Below are 18,675 nucleotides of genomic sequence, written 5' to 3' on the forward strand. Positions count from 1 at the left end.
GTTTTAGCAGAATAAACCTGAGCCAGATTGACTCTTAAGTTAAAATTTCTATGATCAAAGGCCACTATAACTGCCAACTTCACTTCTGAAGTTGAAAGTTCATTGCTTTATTACACTTTTCTCCCCTCCCCCTCCTTCAAATGAAAAGAATACCTTTTTCCTGGATAATTTGTTATTATTCCAGAGAGTTAGTTTATTACTCTAAGAATTTGAAAGCTTGGAAGCATTTAGTTAATGATAACTCCATGTTGATAATTATGAAACTTTATATTTCCTAATCATTCATATGAGATTTGATTATATAAAGAATATAAAAGATTGTTTTCTATCCTTGATTTGATTTCCAAGTAATTTCAGCTTTTTTCAGAAATTACTTCAAAGCTAATGAAAACAGAATCTTGTTCTAATTTTTTTTTCTGATGCTGAATATTTAACCTAGTGCCTCACACTGCTAAGCACGCACTCTACCACTAAGTTGGGGTTTTTTTTGGGTTTTTTTTTTCAGTTGTGGGACTTGAACTCAGGGCCTAGGTGCTGTCCCTGGTCCTCTCTGTACTCAAGGCTAGTGTACTATCAAGTGAGCTTCAGGATACATTAATTGGAGACAAGAGTCTCATGGAGACTTTTCTGCCCAGGCTGTCTTCGAACTGTGATCCTCAGATCTCAGCCTCCTGAATAGCTAGGATTATATGCATGAGCCACCAGCTCCCAGTTTTGTTTGTTGGTTTTTTGTTTCTTTGTTGGTAGTGGGGGCTGAACTCTGGGCCTGGACGCTGTCCCTCAGCTCTTCAGCTCAAGGCTAGCGCTCTACTACTTGAGCCACAGTGCCACTTCCAGCTATTTTTTCTGCTTATATGGTACTGAGGAATTAAACCCAGGGCCTCATACATGCAAAGCAAGCATGTTACCATTGATCCACCTTCCCAGCCCCTTGTTATGGTTTTTTAAATGTTTATTTCATAAATGTAGCTAACTAAACAAATCTTAGGAGAAAATAAAAAGATAAAAAAGAAAGGTCAGGCCGGCACCAGTGGCAGGAGGCTGAGATCTGAGGATCACGCGGTTCAAAGCCAGCCCGGGCAGGAAAGTCTGTAAGACTCTTATCTCCAATAAACCACTAGAAAACTGGAAGTGGCGCTATGGCTCCAGCGGTAGAGCGCTAGCCTTGAGCTGAAGAGCGCAGGGACAGCACCCAAGCCCAGAGTTCAAGCCCCATGACCAACTAAAAAAAAAAAAAAGGAAAGAAAGAAGGGTCTTCTTTGCCTTTCAGAAGTATTTACTGCTTAGGTAAATTTCCGATATTAGGTAACAGTGGCAGTTTTAAACATGAATGGTTTTCAGAATCAAGCTGTTTGGCTCTGGTATAAAGTCTAATATTCTACCCAAGAATTCTAGGAAACTCATAGCCATCTCTTTCTCAAAAGAAAGATGTGACAAGAACTGTCTCTCAGCCCTGCTTCTTTGCCTAGTTTAGACTGGCCCATAAGGTTCTCATTTACACATTGATTTCTTGCCAACTTCATCAGTAAAAGTATAAGTTAAATAGATATTAATATGTTTATTGAGGAATGCAAAAAATCATTGCGGAATGAACCCATGGCTTTCAGAAGATTCCCTATGGGGTGGTAACTCCATAAGAACCACATACTTGCTGGGCGCCTGTGGCTCACGCCTGTAATCCTAGCTACTCAGGAGGCTGAGATCTGAGGATCCCGGTTCAAAGCCAGCCCAAGCAGGAAAGTCCATGAGACTCGTATCTCCGATAAACCACTTGAAAACTGGAAGTGGGGCTGTGGCTTAAGTGGTAGAGCATTCGCCTTGAGCTGAAGAGCTGAGGGGCTGCACCCAAGCCCAGAGTTTAAGCCCCACGACCAACCAAAAAAAAAAGAACCACATACTTAGCTGGTCGCTGGTGGCTCACACCTGTAATCCTAGATACTCAGGAAGCTGAGATCTAAGGATGAGTTCAAAGCCAGCCTAAGCAGGAAAGTTTATGAGACTCTTTATTTTCAATTAACCACCAAAAAGCCAAAAGTAGAGCTGTGGCTCAGGTGGCAGATAGAGCATTAGCCTTGAGCTAAAAAGGTCAGGGACAGCATCCAGGCCTTGAGTTCAAGCCTCAGGACTGGCACCAAAAAAAAAAAGTAGAAATATACATATACAGAGAGAGAGAGAGAGTGCATGCACACAAGCACAATGCTTAGCAATACTTAGCAAATGCTTGGGTTTTTTTTTTTTTGTTTTTTGTTTTTTTTGGGGGTGGGGGGTCTGGTTGTGGGGCCTGAACTCTGGGCCTGGGCACTGTCCCTCAGCTCTTCAGCTCAAGGCTAGCACTCTACCACTTGAGCCACAGCGCCATTTCCACCTTTTTTCTTTTTTGCTTATGTGGTGCTGAGGAATCGAACCCAGGGCCTCATGCATGCAAGACAAGCACTCTACCACTGAGCCAACTTCCCAGCCCTGGGTCAGCTTCTTAATTGCCCATGTGCAATGAGGATATATACTATATTGTTGAAATGATCTTGGGTATCTCCATCTAGTATTAAGCTACCTTAAACACTTGGGCCTTCTACATATACAGAGCATTATTTTTTGTCATTTCTAGGGGAAGTAACACCAGGAGTAACTCAAGTGGAATATGCACTTCGAAGACACAAACTAATGTCTCTGATCCATAAGGAAACCCAAGGACAGAGTGGAACAGACCACACAGTGGTTGTGCTTTCCAGCCCTACATACTACATGAGCAATGATATCCCCTACACTTTCCACCAAGACAACAACTTCCTGTACTTGTGCGGATTCCAAGAGCCTGATAGCATTCTGGTCCTTCAGAGCCTCCCTGGCAAGCAGTTACCATGCCATAAGGCCATGCTTTTTGTGCCTGGGAGAGACCCCAGTCGAGAACTTTGGGATGGTCCACGATCTGGCACAGATGGAACAATAGCCCTAACTGGAGTGGATGAAGCCTACACACGAGAGGAATTTCAACACCTACTGCCAAAACTGAAAGGTAACACATGGGAACAAGTCAAAGCTTAGACGAACTTGGGATTTAGACCTTAATTGCCTGGATAGCTTTTGATTTCCTAAAATAATCATAGCAGTTTATTATTTGTGGTGAAATAAAAACCTAGGACATCTTATTTCCCATGTGTAGTGAGATTTAGCATAAACTGATGATCTTGTATGCCCATATTAAGCTGTGACAGAGATCTGTCTTTCCTAGAAAACTGAGCTACTTCAAACATTTTACCTATACAATTGCTAAATCTTCACTAAATTTTTCATTCACAGAGACAGGTTAACCATTCTAGCTTGAAACTGGGGGATATTGAAGGAAGGGATGACATTGTCCAAATTTTACTCATGCCAGGTGCTAGTGATCACACCTGTAATCTTAGCTACTCAGGAGGCAATCTGAGGATCCATGTTGGAAGCAAGTCCCAGCAGGAACGTCTGAGAAAATTATCTCTACTAAACTTCAAAAAAAAGACAAGTATGGGCTGGGAAGGTGGCTCAGTGGTAGAGCGCTTGCCTTGCATGCCTGAGGGCCTGGATTCGATTCCTCAGCACCACATAAGCAAAAAGAAAAAAGCAGGAAGTGGCACTGTGGCTCAAGTGGTAGAGCGCTAGCCTTGAGCTGAAGAGCTGAGGGACAGCGTCCAGGCCCAGAATTCAGGCCCCACGACCGGACCCAAAAAAAAAGAGTCTCAAAAAAAAGACAGAAGTAGAGCTGTGGCTCTAGTGGTAGAGCACTAGCCTAAGCAAAAGAAGCTCAAGGACAGCACCCAGGCCCTGAGTTCAAGCCCCAGGATTAGCACCAAAAAAAAAAAAAAAAAAAGAATTGTACTTATTATCTGAGTTATGAAATGGTGACCTCTCTGTACAACACCTTAATAACAATGAAATTATATTCAAAACAAACACACAAAAAAAAATGTTCTTGCTTTGCAGCCCAGGATAGCCTCAAACTTGAGATCCTCCTGTCCCAACTTCCCAAATGCTGAGATTATGTATGTATATATAACCACCACACTTGTACCTGACCTGATAATTTCCTTCTAATGTAAAAATGGCATGAGCCATTTTTCAAGAATATTGATCAAGCTATTGACTTTGACCACTATTTCTTACCTTAATTATTATGCCATATTGCCTTTCTTTTATTTACATACTTGTTAAAACTGGTGCCAGCTCTATTAACACAGAAAATAGAATAAACTTTTTTTCGCTGGTCGTGGGGCCTGAACTCTGAGCCTGGTGCTGTCCCTGAGCTCTTCAGCTCAAGGCTAGCACTCTACCACTTGAGCCACAGTGCCACTTCCGGCTTTTTCTGCTTATGTGGTGCTGAGGAATCGAACATAGGCCCTCATGCATGCAAGGCAAGCACTCTACCACTGAGCCACCTTCCCAGCCCTAGAATAAACTTTTATGCCCTGCAAAAGTAGTTTTTCCAGGCTGGGAAGGTGGCTCAAGTGGTAGAGCACTAGCCTTGAGCTGAAGAGCTGAGGGACAGCGCCCAGGCCCAGAGTTCAGGCCCCACGACTGACCCAAAAAAAAGGAAGAAAAAAAAGTTTTTCCTGTAAAAAAGGTGGACTGAGACATGAAAACAAATCAACTGCCATACAAGCACCATAATTTTCCAACATTTTAAATGGAGGCACTATGTCATCTGCATCAGAATTATTTGGTGATGTATATTGGCGCTAGAAATATTTAATACATGTTGGGAAATGTAAAAATAAAGATTTTTCAAGTGACTCATTTACACAGTAAGATGTTAACTTTCAAATAGTTTCTCAATATTCTGGTGAAATTTTAATCACTCAATGTTTTGGAATTACTATCTTGCATCTTTGCCTATGATGTCCTGAATGGAAGCCCTTCTATGTGTACTCCTCACATAGCTGGGAAGACAGGCACACAGCACCACACCAAGTTTGTTTCTGTAGGGCTTTTTTGTTTTTGATTTTTGTTTTCTTGTCCCAGCCCCGGGGCTTGAACTCAGGGCCTGGTCACTGTACCTGAGCTTTTTTGCTCAAGGCTAGTATTCTACCACTTGAGCTACAGTGCCACTTCTCGCTTTTTTGGTAGATAAAGAGTCTCATGGGCTTTTCTGCCCAGACTGGCTTCAAACCATGATCCTTAAGTCTCTTGAGAAATAGGATCATAGGCATGTGCCAAGCCACACCCAGTTGTTGTTTTTTTGGTTCAATTGGGGGTTTTGTATAATTTTTACTATAGCTAGCCTTGAACCTTGATCCTTGTGAGTATCTAGAATCACAGGCATTTGTGTGTAATACTTAAGTAATACTTCTAAAAGTCAATAATGATGAAAGAAAGCAGTAATTGAATTTTAGCTATCATTTTATTATAAGAACTTTGAAAATTTTAGGCAGAAAATTTTTATATTCAGTGCCAGAATATCTAGCCATTTTGATTAGTCTTGCTAGTGATTTATGGTCAAACTTACCAGTTGTTGCAGACTTGAGAAAGTTTTCCTCAGCCCTTTAGTGTTCCGCAGGTTTAACAGTGTTAACTTGGTCAAGTTACACTTAGAGTTGATATTTCTTACTGCTTTTAGGGTTTTTTTGTGTTTGTTTTCAGTTTGGGGTTTGGATTTGGCTCTCCTCCTGCCCCCACCCTCTCTGGGGATGAAACCTAGGACCTCATAAAAGCAAATGTTCTGCCATTGCGCTCTTAGATTGTTGTTTTCCCTTTATTGCATTCTTTTTGTTTTGTTTTTTTTTTGGTCGGCTGTGGGGCTTGAACTCTGGGCTTGGGCGCTGTCCTTCAGCTCTTCAGCTCAAGGCAAGTGCTCTACCACTTGAGCTACAGCGCCACTTTCTGTTTTCTGGTGGTTTATTAGAGATAGGAGTCTCACGGTGTCTCCTGCCCGGGCTGGCTTTGAACCGCCATCCTCAGATCTCAGCCTCCTGAGTAGCTAGGATTACAGGCGTGAGCCACCAGCGCCCGGCTTTCTTGCATTCTTTGGTGCTGGTGGAACCCAGGACCTCAGGAGTGCTAAGCATGTATTCTACCACTGAGCTATACCTCCAGCCTCTTTTAGTTTCTTTTGTGTGTGTGTGGTGATTCTGAGATTTGAACTCAGGTTCTCACACTTGGTATGTAGGTGCTCTGTCACTTGAGCCATGCTTCCAGCCTTAAAATTATATTTTGACTTCTTATTCTAGCTGAGAACAACACTGTTTGGTATGATTGGATGAAGCCTTCTCATGCACAGCTCCATGCTGACTACATGCAGCATCTAACTGAGGCCAAATCCAGGAGTAAGAATAAGGTTCGGGGTGTCCAGCAGCTAATACAGCGCCTCCGGCTCATCAAATCTCCTGCAGAAATTAAGAGAATGCAGATTGCTGGGAAGTTGACTTCACAGGTATGACTCTAGTTGAAAAAGTTTTTCCAAATTAAAAAAGTCATAAAGTAAGGTTCAGTAGGCCCCTTGAGGTATTGTAGTAACGTCACAAGCTAATGAGCATCTAGCTTCTACTTCCATATGATTAGTAACATATGTAGAGATTCAGTACTTTACAAGGCAAAGTAAATCTGTCTTCTTGGTTTTTGTTTTTGTTTTTGTGTTTGGGTCCAGTTGTGGGGCCTGAACTCTGGGCCTGGGCCCTGTCACTCAGCTCAAGGCTAACACTGTACCACTTGAGCCACAGCACCACTTCCGGCTTTTTTCTTTTAGCTTATGTGGTGCTGAGGATTCGAACCTAGGGCCTCATGCATGCAAGGCAAGACTCTACAGCTGAGCCACCTTCCCAGCCCTCTTCTTGGTTTTTGTATGTGTATTTTTGTTTTGTTTTTGTTTTGTGGGTCATGGGGCCTGAACTCTGGGCCTGGGCACTGTCCCTCAGCTCTTCAGCTTAAGGCTGGCACGCTACCACTTGAGACACGGCACTACTTCTGGCTTTTTCTGTTTATGTGGTGCTGAGGAATCGAACCCAGGACCTCATGCATGCAAGGCAAAGCACTCTACCACTGAGCCACCTTCTCAGCCCAAATCTTGTATTCTTTTAAAATGGATCTTTTATTCAGCATTCTTAGTTTGTCCTTGAAACAACATAAATTGAGCCATTTTATTCCCATTCTTTTAGGTAACTGCACTAATAGTGACAGTTAAATAAGAGTTTAATTGCTAAAGACTCAAAGGACCCAAAATAACAGTGCTTAATCGAATCTATTACACATGTTACACATGCTCCTGAAGGACAGTGGAATTATATCCCAATAAACCCATCATAAATTGAAAATGTTGTTTATCACAAATGCATTTAAGCTGGGTGCCAATCCATTCATTATAATCCTAGCAACTCAGGAGACTGAGACCTGAGGATTGTGGTTCAAAGCCAGCCCAGGCAAGAAAATCTCTTATTTCCAATTAACTACTTGAAATCTGGAAGTGGCATTGTGGCTCAAAGTGGTAGAATGTTAGCCTTAAGCTAAGAGCTCAGGGACCGCCCAGACCCAGAATTCAAGCCCCACAACTGGGCAAGGGCAGGGAGGAGGGTCATAAGCGGGGTACCAATGGCTCACCCCTGTAATCCTAGAGACTCAGGACATTAAGATCTGAGAATCAGGGGCTGGGAAGGTGGCTCAGTGGTAGAGCGCTTTTGCCTTGCATGCCTGAGGGCCTGGGTTCAATTCCTCAGCACCACATAAGCAAAAAGATAAAAGCCAGAAGTGGCCCTGTGGCTCAAGTGATAGAGCACTAGCCTTGAGCTGAGGGACAGAGTCCAGGCCCAGAATTCAGACCCCACGACCAGACCAAAAAAAAAAAAAAGATCTGAGAATCATGGGTCAAAGCCAGCTGGGGCAGGAAAGTCTGTAAGACTCTTATCTCCATTTAAGCACCAGAAAATCAGAAGTGGTACTATAGCTCAAAGGGGTAGAACAGGCTGGGAAGGTAGCTCAGTGGTAGAGTGCTTGCCTTGCATGCCTGAGGCCCTGGGTTCGATTCCCCAGCACCACATAAGCAAAAAGAAAAAAGCCGGAAGTGGGGCTATGGCTCAAGTGGTAGAGTGCTAGCCTTGAGCTGAAGAGCTGAGGGACAGCACCCAGGCCCAGAGTTCAGGCCCCACGACTGGACCCCCCCAAAAAAAAAAAAGGGGATAGAACACTAGTCTTGGGCAAAAGAGCTTAGGAACAATGTCCAGGCCCTGAGGATTACAGGTATGAGCCACTAGCACTTGGCTTAATTGCCCATTTCTAAAGGTTGGTTTGAGCAGAACCTTAATACAAATCCTCCATCTGGTCTCAAACTCAGTGTCCTGAGTGCTGGGTGGGATTACAAGTATGTGCCACTATACCCAGCCTATCTCTGAGTATGTATGGTAGAACCTACTCCGAATCAGTTTTAGTAAACAGCTTCTCTGTGAACTGGTAAGTACATACCACACTCACCCCAGTACTATTCAAAGCCAGAGCTGTTCCTCCTTGATCCAGAATTCTCAGAAAACAGTAAACTAAGAGCTCATATAGATACTGTATAGAATAATCTAGAAAATGGCTCTTTTTTCTTTTTGGCCAATCCTGGGGCTTGTGCTCAGGGCCTGGGCACTGTCTCTGAGCTTCTTTGGCTCAAGATTAGCAGTCTACCACTTGAGCCACAGTGCCACTTCTGGCTTTTTCTGTTTATGTGGTACTGAGGAATCGAACGCAGGGCTTCATACATGCTAGGCAAGCACTCTACCACTAAGTCACATTCCCAGCCCTTCTTTTCTTAACTAAATAACAACTCCTTACTTCCATAATTTCTTACCTTCTAATATGGACTTGACACATAAATATTAATTACTGTTGTAGTTAGTCTTACAGGATTAGCTAATTCATCAGAAATGATAACAACCAGTTGCGGGCATGAGTAGCTCACACCTGTAACCTTACCTACTCGGGAATCTAAGATCTAAGGATTCTAGTTTGAAGCTATACTGGACAGACAAATTCAAGAAATGCTTATCCTTATCTTCAGTTAGCCATGAAAAAGACAAAAGTAGAGGTGAGCCTCAAGTAGTGATGCTCCAGCCTTGACCCAAAAATATGAGGCCCTGAATTCAAGTTTAAGTTCTGGCACAAAAACAAAACAAATTATAGCAGCTAGATTCTTTTGATTAGAGCTCCATCTGTTGACCATAGAGAGGAGCTCCATCTGAAGTGATACTGAGTTTCATATTTTTGTTTTGTGTTGATACTAGGGCTTGCCCTCAGGCTCAGAGCTTACTTTGAAACTGTCACTACAGGTGGTATTTAGTCAACCTGCCCCAACAATTTTTTTTGTCCGATCGGGGTCCTGAACTCTGGGTCTGGGCACTGTTCCTCAGCTCTTTAGCTCAAGGCTAGTGCTCTACCACTTGAGCCATAGTGCCACTTCTGGCTTTTTTTCTTTTTGCTTATGTGGTACTGAGGAATCGAACCCAGGGCCTCATGCATGCAAGGCAAGCACTCTACCACTGAGCCACCTTCCCAGCCCCTGAGCCACCTTCCCAGCCCCTGCCCCAAGAATTTATATTTCCTTTCTAGTTCCATTATTCTAATTCCTAAATTTTTTGGAATCCACTAATTTCAAAATAAATGCCACTTCAAGCAAAATATGGCTTGGTTCATTGGTTTATTTTGCTATCAGAAGCATTTTTTTCTGTCAAAATAATGCTTTAGCTATGTTTTAGTTTAGAATGGGTCAAGTGTGAGAAAGATAAGAAGAGAAATTTAAGCCAGGCTCTGATGGCTCATGCCTATTATCCTAGCTTCTCAGGAGGCTGAGATCTGAGGATCGTAGTTCAAAGCCAGCCCAAGCAGGAAAGTCCATAAGATTCTTATCTCCAATAAATCATAGAAAACTGGAAGTGGCACTGTGGCTCAAGTGGTAGAGCACTTGCCTTGAGCTGAAAAGCACAAGGACAGCACCCAAGCTTAGAGTTCAAACCCCACGACCGACAAAAAAAAAGGAAAAAATAAGTTACATGTGCTAGGACAACCAAATGCCCACATGCAGAAAAATGAAATTGTATCCCTATCTCATATCATATATGAAAAGTAACTCAAATTGAATTAATGACCTAACTTAAGAGCTAAAAAGCTGAGTGACAGTGGCTCATACTTGGAATCCTGGCTACTTAGGAGGCTGAGATCTGAGTATCTCCATTTGAAGCCAGCTTGGGCAAGAAAATCCATGAAACTTTTATCTCCAATAAACTACTCAGAAAAAAAAAAAAAAACAGAAACAGCATTGTGGTTCAAGTGGAAGAGCACTATCCTTGAGCATAAAGAGTCTCTAGGACAGAACCCAGACCTTGAGTTCAAGCCCTAGGACCAGGGAAAAAAAAGTTTCCAGTGAATCTTTAGTTGTCATACCAAATTCATAGGCAACAAAAGAACACCTTCATACAAATTTGAAAATTGTACATGAAAGATACTGTCAAGAAAGTTGAAAAAAGTACAGAATGGGAGAAAGTTATGTATCATATATATGATAAAGGTCTAATATCAGAATATCAAACGGCCGCATCTAATTCAACCACAAAAAGACAACTAAATTTATTAAATGAGTATTTCTCCAAAGAGTCTTTATGAAAACAAAAAGCAAAAAAGAATCTTTGGAAGGGTTGGAAGAGGGTACAGAACTCAAGGGAGAAAGGTGCGAAGTGCAGCAGTGGAGCTCGCTGGACACTGATGAAAGTGAACTGTACCACTCGCGGGTGGAGACGCAAGGGAGGGGCTGGGAGTGAGAGAATAGAAGATACCACGAAAGGAAACGTACCATTACCTGACTTGTGTAAATGTAATCCCTCTGAATACCACCCCTATAATAACGATAAATTAATTATTTAAAAAACTGCCTACATGAAAGACTATAAATTTCATATACAACAACCAAAAAAACACCTCAAAACCACAATGAGATACCACATTTCACCCACTGAAGAGGCTATTTCAAATAATAATAGGGCTGTGAATGTGGCCAAGATATGAGGATTGTGGTTCAAAGCCAGCCAGGGCAGGAAAAGTCTGTGAGACTCACTCTTATCTCCAATAAACCACTTAGAAAACCAGAAGTGGTGCTGTGGCTCAAGTGGTTGAACACCAGGCTTGAGCTGAAGAGTTGAGGGACAGCATCCAGGCCCAGAGTTCAAGCACCACGACCGACCAAAAAAAAAGAGAGAGAGAGAAATTGAAACCTTTGTACTTTCTATGGGAATGTGAAATGATTCAGTGATTCAGCCATAAGGTAGAAAAGGCCAGGTAGCTAGGCGCTGGTGGCTCATGCCTGTAATCAGGAGGCTGAGATCTAAGGATCGCGGTTCAAAGCCAGCCCGGGCAGGAGAGACCGTGAGACTTCTATCTCCAATAAACCACCAGAAAACCGGAAGTGGCGCTGTAGCTCAAGTGGTAGAGCACTCGCTTTGAGCTGAAGAGCTGAGGGACAGCGCCCAGGCCCAGAGTTCAAGCCCCACGACCAACCACAAAAAAAAAAAGGCCAGGTAAGGTGGTATAACCTGCAGGATTAGAAGCTCGTAGTGAGCCCTCATCTCAAATCATCATCAATCATCAAATGCATAGAAAGGGGTTGTCATCTACATTGGCATACTATTCAGTTCTAGGAAAGAATGAAACACTAATATGGGTTGGGTAAGCCTTGAAGTCAGTGGGCTGAGTGAGAGATTTCAGATATAAAATTCTACATCCTGAATTAATCTACATCTTGTATGATTGCATATGTAATGGCCAGATCACACAAATCCATAGAGACCAGGAAGATAAACACCAGGGGGTAAAGATGCAGGAAAATGGAAATTAAGATATGGAGTTAGAGCTGGGAAAGTGGCACAGTGGTACAGTACTTGTCTTGCATCCCTGAGGCCCTGGGTTCGATTCCTCAGCACCACACAAGTAGATAAAAGCCCCAAGTGGCACTGTGGCTCAAGTGGTAGAGCACTAACCTTGAGTTGAAGAGCTGAAGGACAGAGTTCAGGCCCCACAATTGGCCAAAAATAAATAAATAAAAGATATGGAGTTAGATGCCTTCTAGTATTCTGGGTTCTAAAGCCAGATACACTAAAGTGGCAGCTAAACAGCATTCAGAAGTTTAGTTGTGCATGCCTCTAATCCAGTATTCAGGAAGCTGAGGTAGAAGGATTGTTGAGTACCAAGACCTTGTCTCCAAACCCCAAAAATTAAAAGAAAATTATAATTATCATCCAGGCATTGGTAGCTCACCCTCATAATACTAGCTACTCAAGAGGCTGAGGTCTGAGGATTGCGGTTTAAAGCCAGCCCGGACAGGACAGTCTGTGAGACTTTTTTTTTTCCCCCTGATCCTGGGGCTTGAACCTGGGCCTGGACACTGTCCCTGCTCCTTTTGCTCAAGCTAGTGCTCTACCATTTGAGCCACAGCTTTTACTCTGATTAATTGGAGATAAGAGTCTCACAGAGGCTGGGAAGGTAGCTCAGTGGTAAAGCGCTTGCCTTGCATGCATGGGGCCCTGGGTTCCATTCTTCAGCATCACATAAGCAAAAGAAAAAAGCCAGAAGTGGTGCAGACAGTGCCCAGGCCCAGAGTTCAGGCCCCACAACCGGACCCAAAAAAAAAAAGAGTCTCACAGACTTTCCTGCCTGGGCTGGCTTTGAATCAAGATCCTCCTATCTCAGGCTCCTGAGTAGCTAGGATTATAAGCATGAATCACCAGAACCCAGCTGAAAGACTCTGTTGTTGTGGTGGTTGTTGTGGTTGTTGTTGTGGTTGGGGGCTTGAAATTGGCCTAGGCACTGTCCCTCAGCTCTTCATCCCAAGGCTAGCATTCTACTACTTGAGCCATAGTGCCACCTCCGGCATTTTCTGCTTATGTGGTGCTGAGGAGTTGAACCCAGGGTCTCATGCATGCAGGGCAAGCACTCTACCACTGAACCACCTTCCCAGCTGCCGAGAGACTCTTATCTCCACTACATTACCAAAGCCAGAAGTAGAGCTGTGGCTCAAAGTTAGTGGAGCACAAAGGAGTTCAGGGATAGTACCCAGACAGCGAGTTAAAGTTAGAGGATGAGCACCAAAAGAAAAAAAAATCAGTTACTAATATGAGGATATAGATCCTCCTACCTATTCCACAATCTCAACTGCAGGGGTAGTATAGGTAGGAGAATGAATTTTAAAAAAGATAATCCAATAAATCAAAAAAGGGCCAGCAGTGTGCCTCTCGTTTCTTGCGCAGCAAAAGTGAGGATCTGATTCAAGTTCCAGGACCAACAGAAAAATACATTGGTGTGATTATCATGCAGAATTAGTAAACATATTATTAGAGACCAGTGGTTCTCAGTTAGAGAAATACTTTCTTCCCTCGGGGACATTTTGGCAATGTGTGGTGGTCACAATTGCAGGATGCCACTGACATTCTGAATTAAACAGGACTATAGCCCACAAGAAAGAATTATCTGTCCCTAAATGTCAGAATTACTGAGTTTAGGAGCCCCTGCTACACAGACCAGACCACTCAGTCAGTAATTTCATATACTCAAGCTATAAAAGCATCTCATTAAATAAATGGAAAGTTTGTGTCTTAGTCAGAAAGTGACTTATTTCCAAACAGTTCTCCTGGAGGATAGAAAATATATGATAAAGGTGGCAGGTGGATGGTGTCATCTAGGGTCTTAAATGGCAGGAGGGATGGTAAGAAGGAATGCTGTTCCCTGTTGGCTGGAAAGGGCTGACCTCACTTTCTCCAGCCCTTGGGGGGGGGTGGGGAGGTTCACACACATCGTGCTCACTAGCCCTGGGGCTTGAAATCAGCTTTTTTTGCTCAAGACTAGTGCTCTGCCACTTTGAGCCATAACACCACTTCTGGCTTTTTGGTGGATAATTAGAGATCAGAGTCTCAGGGACTTTCCTTCAAACCACAGTCCTCAGGTCTCAGCCTTCTGAATAACTAGAAGTACAGGCGTGAGCCACCAACACCTAGCTATCTCCAGTACTTTTTAAAAGTTGCTTATCCCATCCATGAGGGCATAGACCTCACTCCTGAATTTGTTCCCAACAGGCCTAGACTACAGTGGAGATAAAGTTTGAACAGGAGGTTTGCATGGAACATGAAACAGTTTCAGCCATAGCATAGCACTTCCCAGGTGCTTTATTCTAGTATGACGTGTATTTTGAGTGGAAAAATGAGATGTGAATTCTATCGTCAGTCAAATATTCTGGAGAACAATATTCTGTCCCTCCTTCCAGACAAAATAATTTGTATTATGCTCATTTAGTTACAACTTCAGGTTAACAAAGCTGGGTGGAAGTGTTTATTATTTGAATTCCAGTATTAGTTGAATGTTGGAGTATGCAACATAGTTAAAATGAATATTTGGTCCTCCCTTTCTCTTCAGGCTTTCATAGAGACCATGTTTGCCAGCAAAGCCCCTGTGGAGGAAGCCTTTCTTTATGCTAAGGTGAGCCTCAGATCATGGAGAGGGTCTTGCTGGGGAAGAATGTGATTTCATTGGTTTACAGCATATTTTGAACAATCAGGTTTTCATTCTATTAGAGGATTCAGGTCTCAGAGGTTACTGGCACTTATTAGATGAATCTAAAACATGCAGAATTAGAGTTAGAGGAAGAAAACCATGAAGGGCAGCTGATGAAGAAGGAAAGATTCAATGTGTGAAATAATAAAACTGAAACTTTCATTTAATATAAAGGTCGTGCATGGGTACTAGCAGTGGAACTGTTACTGGAGCACAGTGAATTTAGCTATTTGAAAAGCTAATTTAGGAAGTAGACATCAACAGATCTTGATTTGAGATCAGGCCCAGACACAACGTTCACAATATTACATTTCAGCCAATAGTTGTCATCCCAAGATAAGGGGCTGGGCCGGGTGAATCATACCTGTAACTCCAGTGACAAAGGGAAGCACAACAGGACCACAATGCTGGCTGGCCTGTGCATGAAGCGAAATCTCACCTCAAAAATAACCAATGAGCCGGACACCGATGGCTCACGCCTGTCATCCTAGCTACGCAGGAGGCTGAGATCTGAGGATCACGGTTCAAAGCCAGCCCAGGCAGGAAAGTCCGTGAGACTCTTATCTCCAATAAACCACTAGAAAACCAGAAGTGGTGCTATGGCTCAAGCGGTAGAGTGCTCGCCTTGAGCTGAAGAGCACAGGAACAGCACCCAAGCCCAGCGTTCAAGCCCCATGACCAACCAAAAAAAAAAAAGAAAGAAAAATAACCAATGATTCTGGAGTAATTAGTATGTTATTTTATATGATAATCCCCTATGCAGCCTTGCTTGATTTCCTCAGGTTTGTACTGTTATTAAAAGCATATTGTGAGCCAGTAGCTCATACCTATAATCCTAGCTACTCAAGAGGCTAAGATCTGAATATCAAGGTTCAAAGCCAGGCAGGAAAGTCCATGAGACTCTTACCTCCAGTAAACCACTAGAAAACTGGAAGTGGCTCCATGGCCCAGAATGCTAGCCTTAAGTGAAAAAGCTCATAGACAGGATCCAGGCTCTGAGTTCAAGTCCCACAACCAACAGAAAATAATATAACAAAAAAAAGTATAATAGACAGGGCTGGGAAGGTGGCTCAGTGGTAGAGCGCTTGCCTTGCATGCATGAGGTCCTGGGTTCAATTCCTCAGCACCACATAAGCAGAAAAAGCTGGAAGTAGAACTGTGGCTCAAGTGGTAGAGTGGTAGCTTTGAGCTGAAGAGCTGAGGGACAGCACCCAGGCACAGAGTTCAGGCCCCACCACCGAACCCAAAAAAATAAAAAATTTTTTAATTAAAAAAAATATATATACTAGAATGGGTCAAGTGGTAGAGTGCCTACTGAACAAGCATGAGGCCCTGAGTCCAAACCCACTTCTACCCCCTTTCCAAAAGTAAATATAAGCCATATTTAGCTTAAGCAGGAAATACAGAGAACTCAAAAGAAAAAGGATTTAATGATAAGGCTAACTGGTAATAGAATAGTATGCATAGAATAGATTGTAGTACATAGGTTAGAGTTGTAGAAAATGGGATGAAGTTGCAGAATGACGAGTTTGGGAAATGTGATGACTGACTGCAGTGATGACTAACAGTAAGCTCTAGTGTCAGGGACAGGCCAGGCAAGACAGCCTGGGCTGAGCAGCCCCACAGAAATCCAAAATTGTCTCAGACCTTTTTGTTTTTCAGTTTGAATTTGAATGCCGGACTCGAGGCGCAGACATCCTGGCCTACCCACCTGTGGTTGCTGGTGGTAACCGCTCAAACACTTTGCATTACGTGAAAAATAATCAACTCATCAAGGTATAAAAAATGCCCTGCTTTGCTGCTTCCAAAAGGTCCAAATGCCCTAAGAGAAACTAGCTTCTACAAATGAACCACCATTTAAAAAACACTTCCGCCAGCTGATCATGCCTGTAATCCTAGCTACACAGGAGGATGAGACGTAAGGATCCCAGTTCAGTCAGCCCAGTCAGGCAGTAAAGTCCATGAGACTCTTTATCTCCAATTAACCACCAAAAAGCCAGAAGTGGAATTGTAGCTCATGTAGTAGAGTACTAGCCTTGGGCAAAAAAGCTCAGGGACAGTATCTAGTTGCTGAGTTCAAGTCCCGGGAACAGCGCACACACACGCACGCACACACACACGCACATGCACGCGCGCCAAAAAAAAGCCAGGCACTGGTGGCTCATGCCTGTAATCCAACTTTTTTTTTTTTTTTTGGTCAGTTGTGGGGTCTGAACTCTGGGCTTGGGCGCTGTCCCTCAGCTCTTCAGCTTAAGACTAGCACTTTACCACTTGAGCCACAGCGCCACTTGCAGCTTTTTTTTTTTTTTTTCTGCTTATGTGGTGCTGAGGAATCTAACCCAGGGCCTCATGCATGCAAGGCAAGTGCTCTACCACTGAGCCACCTTCCCAGCCCCGAATCTAACAGTTTTAACCACCAGAAAACTGGAAGTGGCGTTGTAGCTCAAGTAGGAAAGCGCTAGCCTTGAGCTGAAGAGCTGAGGGACAGCACCCAGAGTTCAAACCCCACGACCGACAAAAAAAAAAAGTTTGGGGGTGTGGGTCAAGTGGTAGCAAATGCAAGGCTCTGAGTTCAAACTCTAATAGTGTTTTTTAAAAAAAATTAGAACTTTTGCAAACAAAATCATATTTTAGACTAGAAGAAATAATGTAGAATGGTGAGATCACCCACTTCCACCTTTCATAATTTTCTCTAGGATGGTGAAATGGTGCTTCTGGATGGAGGTTGTGAGTCTTCCTGCTATGTAAGTGACATCACACGCACCTGGCCTGTCAATGGCAGGTAGGACTTCTACTACAGAGTAACACTTGTACTGCTCTTTCTGGGTTGGTGTTAGAATATGGATATATACAGAATAAATTACTAAAAAAACCAACTAGGCTATTTATAGGTCAGATTAACCCTCTCTGCAAAGATCCAGATTACATTCCAAACTGCTTATCATAAAACTGTTAGGTACCTAGAAACACTAAACACTCACACATTTTGGGGGGGGGGGAGGTGGGGGTCCGGTTGTAGGGTCTGAACTCGGGGCCTGGGCGCTGTCCCTCAGCTCTTCAGCTCAAGGCTAGCGCTGTAACCACTTGAGCCATAGCACCACTTCCAGCTTTTTTTCTTTTTGCTTATGTGGTGCTGAGGAATCAAACCCAGGGCCTCATGCATGCAAGGCAAGCGCTCTACTACTGAGCCACCTTCCCAGCCCTCACACATTTTTTAAGTTAACTATGAAGTACTTTTTTCTCTTATGATTACAAAGGTAATATTTACAGAATGGTAGAATTTTTTGGTTAGGGCAGGCGCTGGAGGATTACACCTGTAATCCTGGTTTCTCAGGAGGCTGAGATCTGAGGATCAAAGTTCCAAGCCAAACTGGGCAGGAAAATTTGTGAGACTCTCATTTCCACTAAACTACCAAAAAAAAAAAAAAAACAAATGGATCTGTGGCTCAGGTGGTAAAGTGCTAGCCTTGAGCAAAAGAAGTTCAAGGAGCCGGGTGCCAGTGGCTGATGCCTATAATCCTAGCTACTCAGGAGGCTAAGATCTGAGGATCATGGTTCAAAGACAGCCCGGGCAGGAAAGTCCATGAAACTCTTATCTCCAATAAAAACCACCAGAAAACTGGAAGTGGACACTGTAGCTCAAGTGGTAGAGCACTAGCCTTGAGCTGAAGAGCTGAAGGACAGCACTCAGGCCCAGAGTTCAAGCCCCATTACTGACCAATAAGAAACCCAAAAAACTCAAGGACAGCGCCCCAGGGCCTGAGTTCAAACCCCGGTACCAGTACCAAAAAAAAACTCTTTGGTTGAATTAAGCCTGATAGATTTAAATACTGGAAGAATCAGAAAGATGGGAGAGAAATCCTTGGAAGATAAGGAACCACTAAAGAATCTGAGTCCCAAAAACTATATAGTACAGCCAGAAATCCTTTAGTGATTTCTAATTGGTTGGAGAGTCCTCAGGAGACTGAAAACAATACCAGCATCTGGAAGCTGAATAAACCTGAACAGAGATTTTTATTGCTTCCATTGAGAGCAGAGTACATAGTTTGAATCCAGGCAGGGAGGTACTGATAGCTCACATTTGTAATACTGGCAAAAAAAAAAAAAAAGCCTAGAGACAGTATTGAAGCCCTAAATTCAAGCTCCAGTACC

At 43.2% G+C, this 18,675-nt stretch overlaps 1 protein-coding gene across 3 annotated transcripts in view; it reads left to right on the forward strand.

Moving 5' to 3' along the window:
* Positions 1-18,675, forward strand: part of Xpnpep3 (X-prolyl aminopeptidase 3) — a 44,274-nt gene that overhangs the window by 16,161 nt on the left and 9,438 nt on the right. For all 3 annotated transcript variants that reach the window (XM_042697897.1, XM_042697898.1, XM_042697899.1), the window contains exons 3-7: positions 2,606-3,013; positions 6,198-6,400; positions 14,386-14,448; positions 16,186-16,299; positions 17,220-17,305. In XM_042697897.1, the coding sequence (XP_042553831.1) occupies positions 2,606-3,013; positions 6,198-6,400; positions 14,386-14,448; positions 16,186-16,299; positions 17,220-17,305 (874 nt within the window). The remainder of the gene's footprint in view (positions 1-2,605; positions 3,014-6,197; positions 6,401-14,385; positions 14,449-16,185; positions 16,300-17,219; positions 17,306-18,675) is intronic.

The sequence above is a fragment of the Dipodomys spectabilis genome, unplaced genomic scaffold (genome assembly GCF_019054845.1).
Source record: "Dipodomys spectabilis isolate Male_0828 unplaced genomic scaffold, ASM1905484v1 ptg000230l, whole genome shotgun sequence".
NCBI lineage: Eukaryota > Metazoa > Chordata > Mammalia > Rodentia > Heteromyidae > Dipodomys > Dipodomys spectabilis.